General features: G+C 44.2%; 1 protein-coding gene across 8 annotated transcripts in view; it reads right to left on the bottom strand.

Annotated features, from left to right (window-relative positions):
* Positions 1 to 5319: 5319 nt before the first annotated feature.
* The window catches only part of Ranbp17 (RAN binding protein 17), a 353366-nt gene continuing 346455 nt past the window's right edge, over positions 5320 to 12230 (bottom strand). For 5 of the 8 annotated variants that reach the window (XM_063230765.1, XM_063230768.1, XM_063230767.1 and 2 more), the window contains 3 exons: positions 9855 to 9953; positions 7591 to 7718; positions 5320 to 5732 (listed from right to left, as the gene is read on the bottom strand). In XM_063230765.1, the coding sequence (XP_063086835.1) occupies positions 5636 to 5732; positions 7591 to 7718; positions 9855 to 9953 (324 nt within the window). In that variant the 3' untranslated portion in view covers positions 5320 to 5635. Of the gene's footprint in view, positions 5733 to 7590; positions 7719 to 9854; positions 9954 to 12230 lie in introns of those variants that run through there. The other 3 variants (XR_010041092.1, XM_063230770.1, XR_010041091.1) reach the window with 2 other exon arrangements.

Genomic DNA, 12230 nt, shown 5'->3' with positions numbered 1-12230 from the left:
TTTCCTGCCCCTTTGTACCTGCTGTTAACTGAACAATGAGAAAGATACATACACACGGAGAATAAGAACATTCAAAGTGTAGGAAGTAGGGAAGCAGGGGGCCAGGACTCCTGGGGCACCAGAGATACCCTCTAATGTCCCTCTGGGAAAGCTGGACCGGAGAGCCTTGCTGGGAGTCATGAGGGATGGTGGGGATCAAGGGTGACAGACTGAATGATGAAATTCCAACTGGCCCGTGACTGCAGACACAGGAGGCTCGGTTTCCTCCAGATTTATTCTGTCACTGACTTTTGTGTGGATTGGGATTCAACTTCCCTGTCTGTAAAATGGGACAGATTGAACTAGAGCTTCTAAGTATATTTGGATCAGTTCCCTTAACTGAAAAAGTGATAAAAATACGAGTTCACTAACACAGAAAGTGATACAGGCACATATTTGCCACACACACACACACACACACACACACACACACACAGTGTCACAGGTTGCTGACTTTCCCACACTACCTTGGTTCATTCATCCTCAATAGGGGACCTGTGAGTACTTCCAGTTCTGATGATACAAGGCTGTAATGACACCTGCTAAAATTAATTCACTGGGCCTGGTCTTTTTTTTTTTTTTTTTTGTTCTGGGAATTGAACTTGGGGACTTGGACCTGCCAGGCAGGTGGCATGCTGCTGAGCTATGGCCTGGGCCTGATTTGGGGGGCTATTTCCCTGATAGTGAGAGCAATGCAGTTGGAGCCTTTTGTCCTGGCTTCCCCGCAAAAGGAAGGACCAGAGGAAGAAGCTGCTTGAGGAAGCCCCGAGGAATCCAGTCTGACAGGTGATGATGGAAGGGAAAGCCCATTGGGCGCGCTGGGTGCTCAAGGGGCTTCAAGGACAGTGGTTTAGGCTGGTGAAGCCCTTGCCAATAGCCTGCAGCTGCGGATGGGATTTCAACCCAGAACTGTCTGGACTGCAAAGCCCACATTCCCGTCACTTCATACCCCCGTTTCTGTTCTGGGGGAGTAGGCAGGAAAGATGCTAAGCCTTAAGACTGGGTAGGGAGGGCCTGGGTAGAGAAGCCTAGGACTGCGGTGAGGACGGCCTGTTGTACGTGCAGCCTCCCCTACTGGCCTGGGAGTTCTCTTAGGGCAGAGTGGAGTTGGTGGCATTAGAGTCCATGTCCTGGGGCTGGGGGCAGTGCCATGGTATTAAACAAGTATCACACAGCTAGGGCAGATAAGGGGATAAGGAACAGAGGTCCTGGACCTAGATGGGTCCAGGAATTTGTAGGTAATCAGTTCAGCTCTTCCCACGGCTGGTGCCTCTGCATCCTAAGACCCAGGCCAGCTATCACGTCTCTGCCCACTCTCCAGAGCTGTTTCTGTCATTGTCATTGTACTGGCAGTGGGAACTGATCTTGTTTATCCTGTTCACTCACACAGTGAGGCAGAAACGATCTGTCTTATTTACTGAAATTTGTTTGAGGTGAGTAGATGAGTAAATGATTTCTAGGATCCTGGGGCTGCGGCAGACCTGGCCCTGGCCCCTGACCCTGGCTGGCCACACAGTCAGGACAGAGGGTGTGTGACAGTGGAGGGGTGTTGGGCAGCGACTGTGTGTAGGGTGGCAGGGATCGTGCAGTTGCTGTGGGCAAGCACTTGTAGGGACCTTCTTGGGGACCTCCAGACCTGATCTCACACCCCACTGTTTCCTTCCCCTGCCTATCAGCCATTTTTTCCACTTTGTACACTACAACTTTCCTCCCTGAGATTTCTCTGCTAAATTTGACTTTGTTTCAACACTTTTGTTGGGCAAATTACATTAAGATGGATGTTGCAGGTTCTCTTTATGGTTTATTTATTGAGATACTGTTTGTATCTCACACTTATAAATAACTTATGTTATAGCTTTTGTTTGTGGAAATGTAACTTACATATTTTATTACGCTTTCTGTAAACCTCAAAAAGAATCTTGTCAAGGAAGCGCTCTTATCAGCAATCCAAACTATGGGACGTAAAAACCAACACTAACATTATTTTTTAATATGCCAAGGAGGCAGGTTACTCTTGCTGTAGTTGGAAAGGTTTGCTGTCATCGTAAACTTGCACCTCAATAAAACATTAAGAAGTCTCAAGAACGATTTTATAAAGTTCAGAGAGGAGGATGAATCGGTAGCAGAACCCACAGACACAAAACAAAGGGCCTAGGTACTGGATTGGCCTTTCTCTGGGTCTCCATGGTGTGGGATCCCAAGTTTCTATGTCTACCTCTCCTGCTCAGTTATTCTGCAGTCCAGCTGTGAAAGAATTAGATCAAGGGATTAGAGTGGAAAAGGAATATAGTTCTGGAATCAGGTAGACATGGCATGGTTGCTTTCCAGCTATGTGGTCCTAAGTCAGCAACCAGTCTCAGGTTCCACATCTCTAAAATGGGGGAGTAACCCTCAGCATTCTTATTGGGAAGCATAGATGGTAATCTGCAAGGCTCAGTGTGTGCTTAATGATGATAGTAGGCCTATTTTGTTTGCTTTGCAACTAATTTCTTCCCTTTCTATTCCAGCTTGCTTTGATCTCTTGCATTGCAGGGGTTAGAGCCCAAGGTCTGCTGGGAGGGAGGCCTGTGCTCCCCGCCACAAGTTCCAGGTCCAACTTCCCTGCTCAGCACCCTTTTTGGTTCTTATGACAAGATATGCTTTCTAATGCTACCTTTCCCAAACTTCCGCCTTCTGTAGGCCTAAGATTCCCAAATGCCCGATTCCTCTCTCCAATTTGTCTCACCAAAGCTACTCATTGTTTCCATGCTCAGTTCTCTGTTGGCAGTTGGCTAGCTCGTCCACTCACTGCAGCTAATGGCCACATGCTGGTCCATGCTGTCTGATGACTGTACTAACTGCTTTTCATGTACCCTCCATAGGTTAGATGTGTCCTTATGTGCTTAATGTAGTCTTGGGACACAAGGTCCTTGGAGAGACCACTTCCACATAGGTGAGTAGTCTCTGAGTCCTCAGTGTTCTCTACCTATCAAGCGACACTCCAGGCTTTGGTGAGTGAGGACATTGTCCAAACCCAGTTCTCATCAGTTGTGGGAAGAACATGCAGTATAAGTGATCCACAAACACTTAGCTTTTCTTTGTTTTCCTCCTTTAGAAAGGCTCAGAATAGAGTATGACCCTTTAAGAAAAACCAAGATTCAGTTCCCAGTTTTAAGGGAGAGACCTATGATCCAAACTCAAATGTGTCTAGCAAAGGCCAGGTAAGACTGTGGCAGAAGCTTTGAAAAAGGCTTCCAGTGAGGCTGGTCTCCTGGCAGGCTCCGTCTCTGTGCAGCCCTTTCCCGTGTGGGCTGGACTACACAGAATACAGCAAGAGGGATGGCATGCCCTATCGAGTTAGTTACAGAAGACTGACTTCCAGCACTGTCTGGCTCTTATCTGATGAAATAAGATGCCATCTCTGTGCAGAAGCCCACGAGACAAGGAGCTGAGCGACAATCCATGAGAAAGTGACCACTGCTGACAGCCACAGTAAGCCAGCTGCAGGGCTTCTCCTACTGGGGCCAGGGAATGATCACAACTCTCATCAGTGACTCCAAGGTGGCTTTTGAGAGACTCTGAATGAGGGCACTCATTCATGTGTCCCTGCCTACAGGAACTGAGGGCTAATAAATGTTGTTTTAAGCCATTAAATTTTGGGGTGATTTGTTACACAACAGTAGAGTTCTGAAAAACAAATGGAAATGAACCTAAATAGTAACTGGTTTCAACTTACCATTGAAAGAGGCCAGGATTTCCTTTGAGGTGAGACAGATCTGGGTTCAGATTCTGCCTGTGATTTTTGTAAATGAGGTATCTTTGAGCCTCAGTTTCCTCATCTGCACAGTGGGGTGAATGCTGTCCACCTTCCCAGGGCAGTTGTGAGGACTAAGGGAGATACCGTATATGAGGGGTGTGTGCACTGTGTGCTCCAGCCTCAGTGTGCTGCCTATTGGGGTACCCTGTGAGTCCAGCCCCATGAGCAGGCCCCATCGATGTCAGCAGGGGCAGGCTGACCAGCCCTTCCCTCAAAGCAGTTTTCCAAGGTCAAGGATCCTGGATCTATCTCGGCTGCTGTGAAACCTCAGGTGACCTCTGGCTGTGTGGCATTTTCTTATAAATATTTTAATGCAAACAATAGTGTGTTTTTAGATCCTACACATCTGCAAAGAAAACAATGCCAGAATGAGCTAAGCCTTCTATGATACATTTTTGTGGGATGAATACAGCTCACAAGAAATAGAAATTCTTATTAAACTTCTCTAAACAGCTTTTTTTTTTACAGCATTCAACATTTGCCTTTTCAAGGAAAATTACACTTTCTAATAAAATATGGAGCAAGGCCAAGGCTTACTTACTCACTAAACACTACAAATAATCCCATCTATAAGTTTTCCCTAATGTCCTCCACACATGAAAGGCAAACATTTTGAGATAAACTTGAATGACTCTGCTGTTATATGACAAACTTATTGTAAAGCTTAACCATCAAGGAGTGTTTCAAGAATACTCCTCTGAAAAGTGAGATTATAACAGGAACCTGTAGACTTGCTTGTTCAACAGTAAGGCCAGCCTTCGATGTCTTACTGGTATAAAGGGGAGAATATTTGTAAGTCTGACCTATGAAGGCAGAATACTGACACAAAAAACATCTGACAGTGGCAATCGCAAATTAATAGCCTACTTATGGAGTGTCAAATACTGTAAAGGCCTTCATTTTCAGGATTTAGACTGAGTCACATGCCAACAGTAGTACGTGTTTTTTGGAACAATGGAAACCTAAACTTAGCACATGTACTGCTTTGGGTGGCCCAAAAAGCAGAGCTGCTCACTCTTATTTTAATTAGGTGCCTTCAGCTTCTCTTTAAAATGACACAAAACCAGAAGGACTGAATGCTGGGGCCTCAGAACTTCCTACAGGGGCTGTAAGACTCCTAAAGAACTCTTTGTAGGCAGTAATTGCACAGCTTAATTCTTCTAGACTGAACCACTTCAGATTTATGCCAGTGCAAAGCAAACATTGTTTGTAAGTCATTTAATTGTGTTACTGTCTCTCAACTTTATCAGATGCTGCTGAGGCTGAGAGGCCTGTGTGTAGTCCTGTGGGAGACTCTGCAGTGCTCCCAGCCTCACTCTAAATGCCCATAGCCCGGATCCCTACCACAGGATTTTCCAGATGTTAAAGCAACTACTCACATAATGAGTTCAAGTGGCATTTGTCTCAATCCATGGTCTATGCTGAAGGCCTCATCTCCAACAAACTGAAAGCCATGAATGCAGAACCTTTAACTAGTACAGGCATAGGTGCAAACCAAGTTTATTATGTTCTTTGGTTAAATGTCATTTCCACACACTTTCAGAGCATTAAGAGAACCCAGATAATGATTTCTGATAGACTGAACATACATGTTTTGCTTTTTCAGAGCAAAGATTGAATTTATGTTGTTTGTGTACTGTTATAAATTTTTACAATTAGGCCAGACTTATAAAAAGGTAGGGCTTTTGTTATTTGTTTTGAAAAATAGATTCCCTGGGCTAGCGGCATCACCGTCTTGGGACCAAGACTTCCGAGAGTCTCTTGATCGAGGCTACTCGGCAGAGGGTCAGGAGGGTCAGGTCAGCTCATCATGTCCAAGTTACACAGCTCAGGGTGGCCGTCACTGCGTAAGGCCTCTGCCACATCTCTTCTGAAGACAGAGAGGTTCTGTGTGAACCTGTGGAAAGAGGAAACAGTAATCTGACACCAGTGTGCACTTCTGGACAAAAGACCACTGCAGCATTTGGGATCCTGGGGAGAACTGCTCCCTAAGGCAGACTCCTGAGTGCCAAGTGCCATGAGCTCCCTCCTTTCTACATCCCACCTTAGCTGTCCTGTGCCAGCACAGCCCTCCCCCTGCCCTGCCAAGAAGACAAAGCTACCGCCAAATCCACTTTAACCATTTCTGTGTGTGGGGTGCATTTTGTGGTTCTACTATTTAAAAGCTTTTTTTTTTTTTAAGTCAAATTGCACATGGATGGTAAGGAATTTAAGAAAAAGAACCAAAATTTACGTGTCTAACACTGGGCTGAGTTTACGTACACACTTGTTTAATTATCACGAGTCTTTCCAAAGATAGATATCAGAATCTTCACTTTACAGGTGAGAACACTGAATTAATGGTTAAAAAGATAGGGTACTGGTTACGACTACCACCACTTACTAGCTAGGTGACCCTGGGTGAATACTTGACCTTTGGTCTTGGTGGCTAAAATGAGTGGGCTGACTCAGGACTCTCAGGGTGAGAATCCATTGACACCACTGACACTGAAACTGCAGATGCTCAGTGGAATACCTAGCACTCGGTGCTCGCTGGCTGTGACTCTCAGGAAACTAGGGAGGGCTACCTACACTAGTTCGTGAGTAGCTCAGGAGTGTCTCTCAAGTTTCCAAGTCCTAGGTGAAATAGTTTCCCCAGGCAGTTCCCCACGTATCAAGTTATCTTTCTAGCTTCTGAGGTTGACGCTTTCTAACTGATAAGAGGATCTCAGAATAAAATGTTGAGTCAGAGAACGTGTCTGCACATCTTTCCTGACTGAGCCTTGTATTATGGAACACAAGGCTGGTAACTCCAGTACACACTGCAGACTATGATGATGAAATACATTTCAAGTGGTACCACATTTAAATGCTATCATAGTTATGAAAGGATAGTGCAGGCATTTTTTTTCCTGAATACATTTTATCTATCATTCATGATTGTCTGTCTCCTCCATTAGAGTGTAAACTCTATGAGGTCAAGAACCTTGACATTTGGCTTACTATAGGTACGTCAATGCCTGCACAGTAGTCTCAATGAAGTCTGGTGGACTAAATGATGAATGGATAAATGAGTGAAGGGGCTGGGGATTTAGCTCAGTGGCATAAGCGCCTGCCTTGCAAGCAGGCAGTCGTGAGTTTGATCCTTGGTACCGATAAAAAGGAAAAAGACAAAAAAAAAAAAAAAAAAAAAAAAAGAGAGAGAGTGAATTCAGGTCTACCCAGTAAGGTTCGTTCCTGTTATTTAGATCCTATTGGCAAAGGAAGGAACTAGTAACGTAGGTCATGAGTTTGATAAAGCATGCTTTACCACCTCTTCGTTCAAACATCACAACTACCAGAGTCTGCATTTTACTGCTTAGGAAACTGAAGAATACAGAAGTTAACTGCCTTTCTGCTACACCACCTACAAAGGGCAGAGATAAAATTTAACTAGAGCCTGCCTGGCCTCAAAGTGTACACTTGTTCAAATGCCAGAAGACTCTGCTCCTGGTCCATGACAATCTGAGCTTTTCTTCTTTTGATTTTTACAGTTAGTTATTTTTCAGGTCTCTTGTTTACAGGAAAAGGCTGGACTACATTAATTTCTGCATCTGTGTAGTGCCTAGCATTTTGTTTGGGAGAGAGCAAATACCCAGGAGTATGTCCTGAATGGAAATGAGTTGAGTTTAGCATCATAAGGTGTAACACAGAAGCCACATCAATCCATGAGCTAATTATTTTCGTAGACCTGGATGTCTGCCCTCCCCTGAGATGCCCAGTGAGGCCATGCTCACCTGTCTCTGTTCTTGATGGACAGGTTCTGCTCCACTCCTTCCATCAAGTTCCTGAAGCACTGGGCAAGAACCTCCTGCTTAGGAAGAGGTTGGCTGTTTATCAGACTTGCTCTCAGTTCACTGAAACACTGTTGGGGGATAGAATCACGTCAGGGCACTGACTCCAAACCTCCCTGGAACAAAGTGCTGTGGAGAGGGCTAGAGGAACTCTGAGCTCCCTGGGCTCACCAATATTCACAGGTGTTTTTGTCCAGGTCAATACTGAATTTGAAGCCTGTAGAGAAAACCTAAGCTACAGAGACATTCTTAGACGTAAGACTATATTATCCCTTCCCATAAAACTCTGGCTGTAATTGTTCCATTGTCATTCCTTAGGCTGGTGCAGTCCTTGCCTCCTCTGTGGGCGACTGAACACACGGTCTTCCTGACTCTCATGTCCACCTAGCACAGAAAGGCTGAATGAGGAAGAGCCTAGCCCAAGGGGAGGAGCTCAAGTCAAGATGCCCAGGGAGCACTCTGGGTGACTGAAGGCAAGGCCAGCGGTCTCCCTGTAGGCCTCATCATCTTTCCTGGCTTCAGTGAGTCACTACTCAAACAACGCTGGGCAGTGGTCCAGGTCTCTGTCCTTGTGGGCCAGAACAGGTCTTCCCTGCTGAGGCAGGGTACCAGAGGGGCTTGCTTGGTTCTGGGAGGGCTTGCTGGCACTAACAAAATTATGTGTCATATCTGGTCCCAAAGAACTGCACAGCCCCTTCTCTACTGGGGTCTGGGGGCTTTTACGCACACACAAGCTCTGGGGTTAAACATAGTTCTTATCATTGGAAACAGCCTAATTTTAGCACAAAGGCAACATTTTGTGAGGTATGTGTTTATCCTTCCAAGCCCAAGTAGCATGATATTTAATTTCCATCATACATTAAAACAGCTCACATCAAAAAACACACATAATTAATATGTAGTCAGACTAATACTTAAATACTATATATCAGAGGCATTACACTTAAACTGCAATGTCTTCCTGAACAAGACCGGGAATGCACAAAACTACTTATTTTTCCCTTTTATAATGATGCAGTGACTCACACCAAATAGAAAATTATTAGTTTTTCATCCCAAACCATGAAATATTGCCTCCATCAGTAAAGTATAATATTGTGATGTCATAAGCTTTTTCTAAACACTGAATTTGCCCTTATTCCCTCTCAATCATTTTAAAAGAACTGCTCTCTTTTATAGAGCTTGGATTTAAATCACAATAACACTGAGGGAAGATGAATGACAGTGCTATCGAATGTGGCTAAAATTGGATACTTCAGCACAGGTGAATGATGAGACAGCTCTTCTCTTTTTGATACATTTTCTTCTTCTATTAGTTTCCTTCCAAGACTGGGATTTTAGTTTGAATTTTAATGTATGCAGCTGCTTCTTATCTCACTGTCTTTTTCCCCAGTACTATCTTATTGTATAGACAATTCATTCTCCCAGGCAGTAATGCACTGTTTCTACCTACTGACTTCTGGGGAGGCAGGGTGGGTTCAAAAGGAAGCTAGAGAGGCTAGGAAGTCAGCCCGGACTGTCAAGTACATTTAAGAAGCTGGATATGTGTGTTTCCCAAATGAAGGGCACTGGCCATATGCACCAGTCTTTGAAGGACCACTGCTGCACCATCTAAGGCAATAGGGATTCAAGAAATGAAAGGTGGACCAAGGAGGAGGCAAAAGGAGTTGTTACTCAGAATTGCTCTGGAATATGGGGCAAGGAAATGAGGGCGACCCTGAAACACTACTGGGCAATTTCGCTAGATTTCAGAAGACCTGGTCTTTTTTTTTTTTTGTCTTTTTCCTTTTTATTGGTACCAGGGATCGAATTCACGACTGCCTGCTTGCAAGGCAGGCGCTTATGCCTGCTGAGCTAAATCTCCAGGCCAGAAGAGCTGGTCTTGAAGGCTTTGCTTAACTGAAGAACTGAGGACTCCAGGCGAGAGCCTTCTCGGCTCCATAGCAAGATGGCCTTACTATGGAGGGGATGTCAAAGTCCTGCTCAAACTCAGGTTTGTGCCTCTGTCCCTCATTGTTCACATTTTTTTTTTTTTTTTGTCTTTTTCGTTTTTATCGGTACCAGGGGTCGAACTCATGACTGCCTGCTTGCAAGGCAGGCGCTTATGCCGCTGAGCTAAATCCCCAGCCCCCCGTCCCTCATTGTTAACAGCTCAGCTGGTATACAACATCTCTGCTTCCTGTGGACTTTTCTGTCACTACACTCACCTTCTCATTGAGGAGGATGAGCCCCAGGAGGGGCCTGGATACTGACCACTGGTTTCTACAGTCTTCAAAGACAATGGTGTTCATGAGGACGGACATCATCTGGAAGAGAGTCACACGAACATTGGAATGCTTTGGCTCATAGCTCCCCTGAGTCCTAGCCCTTTTATGTACTTATTTTTCCAACTCCTCCATCTTGCTAACAGTCAGGGGGCAATTTCTATATAGACAGATTTGAGTATGGAAGCCTAAAAAATGGCTGTATGAATTCTTGCCAAAGTCTCGCAGCTCCTCAAGGAAAAGTTTCTACCACTAAAAGCTTGGCAAGAACCTTCAGGGTGGACAGAAGACAGAGATCACAGAGCCAAGAGGACCAGTCCCTGCTTCCTAATACTCATATGCTTTCTGTATGTTAGAGCACAAGGCAAAGGCCCAGCTTACCTTCCCGTTTGCCCCTCATTTTGATTGCGAGGTCATGTTATAGATAGGCAGTATCCCTCTAGTCTCTCTCAGAGAGAGTGGAATGGGATACACTGCACATTGCCTTGGAATACTGTTTCCTGCTACTTCAGTTACTTTTCATTTACCAATTCACTCACTCATCCATTCACTCCTACATGCAAGCATATACTCATCTATTCCCTTAATTACAAATGCATGACACATAGAGGATATAAGAGAACACAGGCATCTACCATGACCTCGGTGACAAAGAAGCTTAAAACCTCCTGGGAAAGATCACCTGGAAGAGAACAGTAAACATCTGGGAAAAGTACTGTGGGCACTGAATCCTTAGAGTAGTCAGACAGACTTCACAGAGAAGAGTTGTACATTTCACATTTAAAGAGTTCATTATAAATGTGTTCTAAGAAGCAGGTGGTTAATGAACATAACAGGTTCTGCAATGGTAAGGAAATCAGTGTGGCAAGAGAAGGAGAGAGGCAAGCTAGAATTGAGACCCCAGGACCAGGCTGGAAGACCATGGTGAGGAACAGGACTTCATCCTGGTGGCGAGGGAGCCATTGATGGGATTGTGGCCAAGATGAGACACAGTCAGATTTGCACTTAAGAAAGATTCCCTCTGGGGACTGGGGATTTAGCTCAGCGGCATAAGCACCTGCCTTGCAAGCAGGCAGTCGTGAGTTCGATCCCCAGTACCAATAAAAAGGAAAAAGACAAAAAAAAAATTAAGAAAGATTCCCTCTGGACACATGTATATGTGCCCTGTGCAGGTGAGCCTGCAAGACAGGTGAGATGCTGCTGCTGCAATAGTCCAGGCAAATGCTTGTGAAGCAGGTATTAGTTATTACTTGGTGTTAAAGATACAATTTCTGTTTCTCTGCTTCGTAGACTCTATCTCCCCTGGTACCCTTTCTGTTCCCACAGTCCCAGAGCTTTTTCCCAAAGGCAGAAGAAATGGCAATTATGTGGCAAGGACTACCAGACATATCACCCTAAATGAGCTTTGGTGAATTGGCTTGCTTTGAACATATTTGGTTGTGTCCTCTGGCATGTTTTTTTTGTTTTTGCAATCCAATTTACCCTAAGATCTCTGGCAAGTTACTGAACCTCTCTCCCTCTGTTTCACTTTCATTAAAGAGAGAAATAATAATCTAGCAATGGAAACTCTCTGAATCCAAGGAGATGGTATATATAAAGAGTGCTGCAAATAGGAAAAAGTGCTATAGACACTGGAAGTACATAATAAGAGTAACGAGTGTATTTGCAATTGCAAACATCTGCCATTCCCTGTATCATCATCAGGCTGACTGCAGATGAAACCTGGAAATTCTGTATTTGTTGTATGTCCAGTGTCCCTGGAAAGAGGATAGATCTTAAGCTTGGCATGCTGAACATCATTTGCAGATAATGTTTCCAAATATAATCTAACAAGCAAAGCAAAGTCATAGAGCCACAAATTAAATTGACAAGAAAAACTAACAGATCCATGGAGACAGTCTAAAATATTATGGGCTTCACAGTCTGAAGTCAAAATGGATATTTTAATGGAGAATATTAAAGTTAGAGACACCAAATTCCTCCAGTAACTGACAAAGCATCCTGAAGTGATGTGCCAATTACTTTATATGGTCCTCTCGTGTATTCATTTGTCTGAATGCATGTATTTATGTCTGTAATAAGTAAGGAGATGTTTGAATAAAATACTTTTCTAAAAATAAATTTGGCTAAAATGAATGATTTTTTTCCTTTTTAAAAAAACTTTTCTGGAATATGTGGAGTAGCGAGCAATCTGCTTAAACGCCACTGACATTTCAGAATTATTTTTTTCTAATAGTCTTTGAGTAGGGTAAATCAGGGAAAACAGCCCAACCAAGGGATCAAATTCCTCTGGAATCTGTGTTCTTTTATCTCCCTAGA

The sequence above is a fragment of the Cavia porcellus genome, unplaced genomic scaffold (genome assembly GCF_034190915.1).
Source record: "Cavia porcellus strain 051 isolate PalLab524CR breed Dunkin Hartley unplaced genomic scaffold, mCavPor4.1 scaffold_19, whole genome shotgun sequence".
In the NCBI taxonomy this organism is placed as follows: domain Eukaryota; kingdom Metazoa; phylum Chordata; class Mammalia; order Rodentia; family Caviidae; genus Cavia; species Cavia porcellus.
This window is presented reverse-complemented; position numbering and strand designations above follow the sequence as displayed.